The sequence below is a fragment of the Sprattus sprattus genome (assembly GCF_963457725.1).
Source record: "Sprattus sprattus genome assembly, chromosome: 16".
Taxonomy (NCBI): Eukaryota; Metazoa; Chordata; class Actinopteri; order Clupeiformes; family Clupeidae; genus Sprattus; species Sprattus sprattus.
The window spans coordinates 23,364,178-23,374,166 of NC_137914.1; the positions used below are offsets into that span (position 1 = coordinate 23,364,178).

The 9,989-nt window shown below is 40.5% G+C and overlaps 1 protein-coding gene across 1 annotated transcript; it reads left to right on the forward strand.

Annotated features, from left to right (window-relative positions):
- Positions 1-890: 890 nt before the first annotated feature.
- Positions 891-5,323, forward strand: etv7 (ETS variant transcription factor 7; the record flags this gene model as incomplete). The annotated part of the gene is made up of 9 exons (XM_080853655.1): positions 891-926; positions 1,358-1,460; positions 1,852-2,016; positions 2,742-2,885; positions 3,781-3,927; positions 4,089-4,232; positions 4,465-4,607; positions 4,703-4,803; positions 5,176-5,323. The coding sequence occupies 9 exons, from the start codon at positions 891-893 to the stop codon at positions 5,321-5,323; spliced, it is 1,131 nt and encodes a 376-aa protein (XP_080709781.1).
- Between the last annotated feature and the right edge of the window lie 4,666 nt (positions 5,324-9,989).

The window sequence follows — 9,989 nt, forward strand, 5'->3', positions numbered from 1 at the left end:
ATAGTCACGATATTGGCGTATTTGACATGTAACCTACGCCACGGAGTTCGTAATCGTAATCGCTTTGTTGACTTGAGACATATATCGATACATGAAGGATATCAACGTTAGACCGGTGATAAAATTGAACGATGTCCACTGTTGCATTAATCAGGGAGAATAAAGCTTACAAATAGGTAGATATTCACCTCACCCTGCTTCCCTCTATTCCTTATCCTGTCATTTAGGAAGAGGAGGAGTCTTCCCACGTAATGTACATCACATAACCAAAGTACACTACAGCCAGTAGGTGGCACCGTTTGAGCTTACGACCATTTTTACTTGAAACTTTCAAATGGATAGTTTTGGGGGCAAAAACTGAAAATTGATGGCTTTAGAATGTAACTGAAAATGTCGAGAAAGTATGTTAACAATAGCCACATTAAACACTAGTTTGATACATAGCCTACAATACCAATAATATCTCACTGTCTTTTTGATAATTACCAATAAAACGGCGATTCCCCAATATACAGTTGGATAGAGGCTAAATGCTCCATTCATTGACTGTGAACTATGAATTTGTGCTACAGCAGTCGGACGGGATAACCTTGAAATGGAAGCTCAAGTTTGACCTTGACCTCCAGTCTTGTCACTGTTTGAACGCTTGCAGCACTAATGCTACACACCCTCATAAACAGACCCGGTCCCTTTCGATATCATTTCCCGGAAGGATAGCCTACAGAAAAAATATCATGCGATCCAGCTAGAATGGACTGTTGCAGCATTGGTATGTTACAGCTTGTAGTTTACACATTTGACTTGGATGTGGGAATTGTTCACTAGAAGTCAAAATAAGAAATCCCGTGGTGTTGGACTGAGTTTGATCTAGTTTGCCCAACCTCTGGAATATGAGTGACGGTTCTCCACCGCCACCTTTACTCCAGGTAAGTTTACATACACGAAAACAAAGGTTGGTCGTAGCCTAAAATTGTATGAGATAGTGTAATTTTCAACGAAGACGCCAAAGGAAATCGCCAGCAGTTTTCATTAGTCATCAAGACAGTTGAGCCACATTTTGTTTCGTTTTTATTTGTTGAATCTATGTGAAACAGAAAGAGCTAAATATTCATGCTGTCTTCCTCCATTTTAAAATGTTTGCCCACTTAATTTGCTGTCCGAGTAATTTTATTAATTTGCGTCATATTACAAATGTATTTTAAGTCATTTAAATACACTGTAAAATAAACAAGACTTTCAGACTATTTACTTAACATTTGAGTGCAAAAAGGAGAGTGGTCTGTTAAACTATTTCTAGTAAAGATTGCATTTCCTATTTAACTTCTTCATAAACTGGAACTCTAACTCTTGGATTCAGCAGGAGTTTAGAGGAAACGGAGCTCAAATGGGCAATCCAAACATGACCAGCCCCATGGGTCCTGGTGCAGATGAAGAGCTTTGCACACTCCCTGGAAGACTCAGTGAGTAGCTAAAATGTACCCTAAATTCAGTCTTAGGTAAGACATCAAAGATGAACCTAATCGCCACTCTTGAACCTCAGATCCTCTTAATTCAGTTTTATGTGTCTGAATTCACTGAGCATAGACTGGACAATTACTTACATCACTTAGCAACTGCAGCTTGCTTATTAAGGTATTATATATAATCCGCAAATACCATGCTATTGTGAAAATAAAAGCACAAACTTAATTTGAGCTGGTTTTTGAAATATGTAGTGAAATATTCACCTATCAAATGTTGATTTCAAGGAGGCTCTTCAAACATCCATCAGTTATTCCACTAAATGACATTGAACATGTTTATCACATATATAAAACATGGTCCACATATCCACTGTTTTCCTAATCACAGGGATAAATCCATCACTATGGGATAAGAATGATGTGAGCCACTGGTTACGCTGGGCTCAGAGGGAATATTCCCTACGTAAGACGGATCAGGAGAAATTTGAAATGAATGGCAAAGCACTGTGTCTCCTCACCAAAGAAGACTTCCGTCTGCGCAGCCCAAATTCAGGTCAGTGGCCTAAATCAGATCTTTTTGTTTCCAAATGCAAACACAACAAACACAAGGGATAAAGCATAACATATAAAATGCTCACCCGCAGTAATTATAAGCAATAAGCCCCAAGAGGCCGTGGTTTGCGCTGATTTTAGAACAGGTAAGGGGAGTTGTTAGGCACGACGCGAAGCCCCCTAAAACCCCCTTACCTGTTCTAAAATCTTAACTAAAACTGTTACTTCAAATATTTGATATGGTTTCATAAATAAAGACAACTCAATTTAAGAAAAAATAGTTTAATGATAAACCGTCATTCTTCCGCCACTAAAAAATATAGTTCCTAAATAAATCGTTGCCACGCAACCCTTGAAGCAACGCAACAGCCAGATGGAACACTGGGTATGAAATGCGCTATATATACACAGCCTTGCCTTGCCATTCGCTGCGCAGTAATAAAGAATGTTATCATAGAATGTTATGAGGACAAATTGTAAGGTAATGCTGGATTTTACAACAGCTTTTAGCCAATCACAATCAACGATTGGAACAATCAGTTTTAGAACAACAAACAAAACATAAAGAGATGGATGGAGTGCTAAGTGGATGTGTATGTATATCAACCCTCTGATTGGACTTGCCAACATTTTTTCCTTAAAGCTACCATTCAGAATTGCATAATATCTACCTGCATACTCCCATGCATACTATAAGAAAGACTGATAATGGTTTTCCATTGGCAGGAGATGTCTTGTATGAGCTCCTTCAGTATGTAAAACAGCAGCGTAGGGGAGCGCTGTCTGCCCCTGGCTCTGAAAATCTCATCAGTCCCACAGTTCGAGTCTGCCAACAACCGAGGGCCCATGCACAAACAAGCAATGACACAGGTCTGCAGCTTACCTTTAATCACTAAAATGTATTATTAGTTCATATTCCTTTCATACTTTCCTACATTTTTGTGATTTGTTTGTCAGGTATTGTACGTGAACTTTCACATTCAGTACCCATGTATTTAAGGCCTGGAGGGTTGTTCAAGTTACTTCCACAACACTAGGATCTTTCCTTGATCCTAAATGCGTTGTGTTTTTCGTCCCTCTGTATTGACTCTACTATGTGCACTGGATTTAGGTACTTCGTCATTTAGGAGCTGTGATACATTGATTTTTCTCATATACTGTAATTGTATTTTGTTACAAGTTGGTAACCCCAACTTCAAACATGACATCAGTCAGACATCAAGAAGTAAGTTGTACAAATATGTTAATTAGATGATATGTAGACTACACATAGTCTGTAATGACACTAACAGGGTGAATATTTAAAAGGATGTAATCTCTCTCTCAACTTCGGCCATTTTGACAACAGTCTATCAAGAAGAGGTGATTTCCGTAGTGTGAATGTTTGGTAGGTACAAGCTAGGAACTGTGCCAGTGGGTGTGGCTCACAGGATTTCATGTTTTGGAGACTACTTATCTTGTGCCCCAAATGGCCGGCCAGTATTGTTTTAGTCAGTCAACCACAGGTGGAAATGTCAAGGGTCACATTCAGAAAGCGAAAATGTTGTTTTATCAGGTCTATACATTGTCTGAAAGAATCTAGACTGGTTATAAGGATCTGGGAAGTAAAAAAATTCAACGCTCCATTGCTTTTTTGCCCCATTTCCTGGTATAAGAAGGAAGTACTTGGTTTTATTCGGTAAGAGACTATAATTAGTATCTCTTTCATGTGTTTCACTGTCTCTCTTTCTTTCCTTCTTTCTTTCCTGTGTCACTTCAACATTAGCCCTTCTAATCTCAAACAGGTCTGTTCCCATTTGCCCAGTGAACCCTCACACCAGACCAGTAGGTGTGTCACATTCTAACCACTACCAGGATTTTGGGGACACCTCCTCTTTCCCTTACACTAACCCAGCAGAGCAGGTCCAGTCAGGTCAGTGAGGCTAGTAAATTGGCAAAATTAGCCAAAATCAAAGCACTGTACACTTTCCAGTAAAGACACAATGGTTATTTATCATGCTTTGTTTCCATACTGAAAAACCTTGGATAAGTCATTGTGTTACATCCAGCATTCAAACTGACCACTGTTTGCAGGTGAGGTAAAGTTCCCACCTACTGGTCCTCCAGGGCAGCAGACAGAGCAAATGGACTCCAATGCCAGGGAGGAACCTCTGAATCTATCCAACAGGACAGGGGAACCAGACGTTGCTTTACAACCTGCTAATGGGAAGATAGCAGGTAGAAGCGATGCATTTTCATTGTACATTTGTATTGTAGATAAAAAAGAGATCGGTTTGTGTGGCTCAGACAGAAAGTGAAAGTGAAAGTCTGTGCCTGTCAGACGTTAAGACTAGTCAATATACTCCGCAGTGTACTACTGAAAATATTGTGGTCCTCAGAAAATGTCTATATTTAACATGCTGTTACATTTAGATTAGAATTGTCATCTCCGATCTGCCTTACCCCTTAGATTGCAGATTCCTATGGGACTATGTTTACCAAGTGCTCTCAGATAGTCGGTACGAGAGCTTCATAAAATGGGATGATCCACAAACCATGGTCTTCAGGATTGTAGATCCCAATGGGCTTGCCCGATTATGGGGAAACCAAAAGGTTTGTGTAATGACCACCAAAGCCACAACATATTTAATTGGGAAGATAATTACAAAAATACTGATACCTAATGATCATGACATTTTTTCATACAGAATAGGGTCAACATGACATATGAAAAAATGTCTAGGGCCCTTCGACATTACTACAAACTCAATATCATCAAAAAAGAACCAGGGCAAAAGCTTCTTTTCAGGTATGTGGACAGTTGCACATACTCTTAACATTATAGAATCCCTATAACAGTAGGACTCCAGGAAAACATTTTAACATTAGCACGTTTATATTTTCTTTGTTAGGCTTCTTGTATAAGTAGACCGTGTAGGGTTCTAGATATGTTGTCCTTATATTAGGTTTATGTTTGGCTGCTTTCGTTTTCACCACTTCATAGTTTAAAGTGCTTAGATTGTTGACTTGGCAATTCAGTTCATTAATTTCAGTTTGCTCATTTCTGAATTAATTTAATTATGTCTCAGCTTTTGAAGGGATTCAGTTTGAAAGGAACAAAATAGAAAAAAATGCAGTACTGAAACTATTCTTAATTCCAAATTAAAATTCTCTATGGCAGATTCCTCAAGACTCCACAGCAGATCATGCAGAGCCGAGGGGACAAAGTTGAGTCTCCAGAGAACCCTTCCTCACCCGACTATGTGGGGGATAACCTAGAGATCTCTCTGGATGCCCTCTCTGACCCGCCTACCCCCAGCTCGGACTGAGGCCCTCCATCTTGACACAAACTCATACCCCAACTAACGACTGCTGCAAGACGTGTGGGTTTAATGTCTTCATTTGCTTAGAGAAACAGCTTTTGAAGATAGGAGATTTGTTTTTGTATTTTAGTAGATGTGATTTTGGTAATCTCAGGGTTTTGTTGAGAGTGGATATGCTTTTCTTTGCTCTCTGCTGTTTATCTTTAACAAAAGCTCTCTTGAAGACCATCTTGGTTACCGCTAAAGGTCCGGGAAATATTCCTGGAGCTGTCAATGAGATTGACGTCTTCCAAATGCACTGCAAAATAAGAGGTTTCACTTATATACTGTGCAATTATAGTTTTATATTTTCATATGTTGTAAAAGGAATGTAAAAGTAAATGTACCATTCAAATATTGTACAAATATAACTGCATGTAAATAATGCCTTGAAAGAAGAATAAATTCACGATCCTCCAGAGCTACGCCACGTGCTTTCATTTGTAAAAAAAAAAAAAACAATAAGCAGAAGTAATACTTACTGTAGCACCTCTCCACTTTCGATTCAAGGCAGTGTTGCAAGACTGAACTTCCACGTTGTGGCTTCCTTCAGCCTCTTTCAAAACAGAAGAATCCAACAGCTCACGTACTGGGGAGTTCCAGTCAGGTCCAAAATATCCCAAATCAAAAGACTATGATAAGTCACAGAATTTCCTCTGATTAGAATAACATTAGAACATCTACAAGAAAGGAGGAGAAAAATCCTTAGTCCATCACATGAAGTTGCAAACCTTTTTTTGTAGCGTACTTACTTATTTTACTTGATGATATTAACAGGAACACAAGAATTTTATGTTGAAGCTGAATTCATCGAATGAAAGAATTTGGTATTTACATTGTGATGTCAGTGTTAATAGATGTGCATCTTCATTGTTTTTGTGAAAGAAAAAAAGTGAAAGTCCTCTCTATGGCAGAGGTGGTGTAGACACACACACACTGAAATCCACCTCTGCATTTAACCCATCCAGAGAAGTGACACACACACACACACACACACACAGTGAAGTGAGGTTACACACTAACCCGAGCAGTGAGATGCCTTTGGCGGCACTCGGGGAGCAGTCATTGGGGTTAGGTGCCTTGCTCAAGGGCACTTCAGCCATGGATGTGGGCATGGGAGAGCAGTGGTCTACCACTTCCCCCACCCACATTTTTCCTATTGGTCAGGGATCGAACCAGCCACCCTACGGTTTCCAGCCTGACACCCTAACCAGAAGGCCACGGCTGAATTTGAATTTGATTTGTGTGTGTTTATGTGTATATGTATGTGTATTTGTACTAAGGCTGTCTATACTTATACCCCTATCCTGTCCTCTACCTTGACATAGTGAGGGGACTGCCTGCATTCTGTGTATGCCAAGGGTACTATACTGATTGAGCAATTTCGAAGGCTTGTCTTTTATAAGCCATACACAGCATTCGGGTATGTTCCTCTTTGGGAACGAATGAGGAGAGAGGGGAGAGGATGAATCACTTCTTCCTCATTTACATATGCCATGCCCAAAACAATGGGCCTCATTCTCGACAGCAGTTGGGAAGACTTTCCGAAGGATTTCAGAAGGAACTCCACTTCGGAAACATTTATGAAAACATTTGCATTCTCGTTATTTTTTTCTTCTGTGCTTTCTTCTGAACTTCAGAGAACTTTCAGAACTCGAAATAGCAGTCGTAACGCTACCGGAATCTTCTCAAATGGGATTCCACGGGCCATCTTGTGGTTATTTGAGGAATCGCGTTGAGGAATGACATTTGAAAAAACTCCGTATTACAGTAAAAGGGTTAACGGGCGAATTTGTGAGAACCCGTTGGTGATTGCGTTCACGTCAACTCTACAGACATCCTCGGATTAAAATAATTATGATAATAATAAATACGAGAATATTTGTATCATTAACAAATACGTTTCACATCTCCCTTGTACGTCACTTTGGATAAAGGCCGCGTCTGCTAAGAGACTGATTGTGAATGACATGAACACTGCAAATGTAAGTGAATAAATAAATAAACACTAAGCTCCATCTCTAAGAACTAAGAGATGAATTCATTGCAATTTATACTACTACTGGTGGCCAGTCTTCACCCCTATGGTGGCCATTTCAAACGGCAGGACGGACAACGATTTATACTCGTACTTGGGACCGGTCTTCACACCTATGGTGCTTATTTTTCGATTTAAAAAAAAAAAAAGTGACTACTTAAATGTGTTTTACGGACTTCGGACGTTCAACGTTATACAATATCTCCACCTTATTAATGAACACCTGTTACGAGGTGGATTCGGGAGATTGCGACAGCACACGTTTCTAAAATTGCGTCTCCTAATAAGGAGCTGGCAGGGCGTGTATGTATGCAAATCCACTTTCACGAGAACGCGCATCAATCTAAGAAGCTAATCGGAAGGAACCCAGCTGAGAAGACTTCGGCTGCTTATGAACACATTTTCAAGCGTGCGGGAATGCAGCGGAAGCGTTTCTCTTACGTTGTTTTTGCGAAGTCGTGTAAGAAACATTTCTGAAGAATTTCAGAAAAAGGTCGAGAATGAGGCCCAATATTCAGTGACATCTAAAAGCAATGGGCCTCATTCTCGACCTTTTTCTGTAATTCATTGTAGTCCGTCCTATCGTTCGAAATGGCCACCATAGGGGTGAAGACTGGCCACCAGTAGTAGGATAAATTGCAATAAATGCATGCCTTAATTCTTAGAGATTGAGCTTAGTGTTTATTTATTTATTCACTTACATTTGCAGTGTTCATGTCATTCACAATCAGTCTCTTAGCAGACGCGGCCTTTGTCCAAAGTGACGTACAAGGGAGAGAACAGTCAAGCTACGAGCCATATAGACCTAGTGTAACAATAAACACTACCTCGTATAATTATGACTATAAATGTGAAACGTAATTGTTAATGATACAAATATTCTCGTATTTATTATTATCATAATTATTTTAATCCGAGGATGTCTGTAGAGTTGACGTGAACGCAATCACCAACGGGTTCTCACAAATTCGCCCGTTAACCCTTTTACTGTAATACGGAGTTTTTTCAAATGTCATTCCTCAACGCGATTCCTCAAATAACCACAAGATGGCCGGTGGAATCCCATTTGAGAAGATTCCGGTAGCGTTACGACTGCTATTTCGAGTTCTGAAAGTTCTCTGAAGTTCAGAAGAAAGCACAGAAGAAAAAAATAACGAGAATGCAAATGTTTTCATAAATGTTTCCGAAGTGGAGTTCCTTCTGAAATCCTTCGGAAAGTCTTCCCAACTGCTGTCGAGAATGAGGCCCAATCTCCACCCGGCCGACCTCAAGCAGATGGGTCCCTTCTCATGTGCCGTGGTTCTGCTTAAGATAAACCGTTTGTCTTAGCATCTTAGCATACGTTCTGATACCTATCCCCTAGCTGATGTGAAATAGCTATACATTGCCCTTCAACCTCTCACAAACCTCTCACGGCTGGAACATGAGTCCATTGGATGAGATGGGATTAGCTTCCAGAACCCAATTCAGACTACTCTCATCCCACCGTCTTTTGACAATAAACTCTACGTCTGGACTCACACGTACGCATTGGAATGCATTGAGCCATCAAGGTTGAGGGTCCCCTATTCACTTTGAATGGGTTGTCGTCATCCTTTGCCGAACTGAATTGTGGCTCCGTTCGGTTAGGCAGAGGATGACGACACTCCATTCAAAGTGAATGGGGATCTGTCACCCTTAACGGAACCGTGTGAGTGCTCTGTACATCTCTCGAAGGACACGTGTAATTAAACAATTAATGAATGACTAAATCAATTGAAAGACAAACCATTTCTCTAAGCATCTTAGCATACCTTCTGATACATATCACTATCTGGTGTGAAATAGCTATACATTGTCCCTTCAACATCTGAGCTGGCAGGTAACCATCACATTTGAGCTATATGACCTCACTTGCTTGAAAGCACTCCCGTTTAGAAACGAGTAAGGAGAGAGGGGAAAGGATGAATCACTTTTCAATCAAACCTACTTCAGCATGAAACATGAATTCCTAAACTTAGGCCATTCAGCAGTGATGACATTGGTGCATAATCTTACCATGAGTGTGAAACATGTGGGAAAAATGGTGGTATTTAACTCTCTCTCCCTCTTCACCACATTGCAGTGGGGAGAAGCTCATTGAAGAGGTCACTAGCAGAGTGCACTGTCACTCAATCCTGCACCTTGGGGAAGGTCTGAGAAAAGAGCCACTGAATGCCCTTGCAGAGCATCTCCTGACAAAGGAGAGTGAGCACACAGACACTTGGGCCACAGTCAGTTGGTGTCATAGGAGAAGTCAGCTTGTGCCAGTTCCCAGCACACCTGATGGATATGATCTCACTGGCTTGGAACCTCTCACGGCTGGCACATGAGTCCAATGGATGAGCTGGGATTAACTTCCAGAACCCAATTCAGACTACTCTCCTCCCACAGTCTTTTGACTATAAAATCTACGCCTCTCAAAGGAGACGAACAATCTCCAACCGGCCGACCTCAAGCAAATGGGTCCCCCCTTATGTGCCATGGTTCTGCTTAACACTCTAAGGTCCAATGCCTTTTAGACTTTTCTAAGTTGACTGACATGCCTTGATGTTTTTGTACATTTTGCTTAACTAA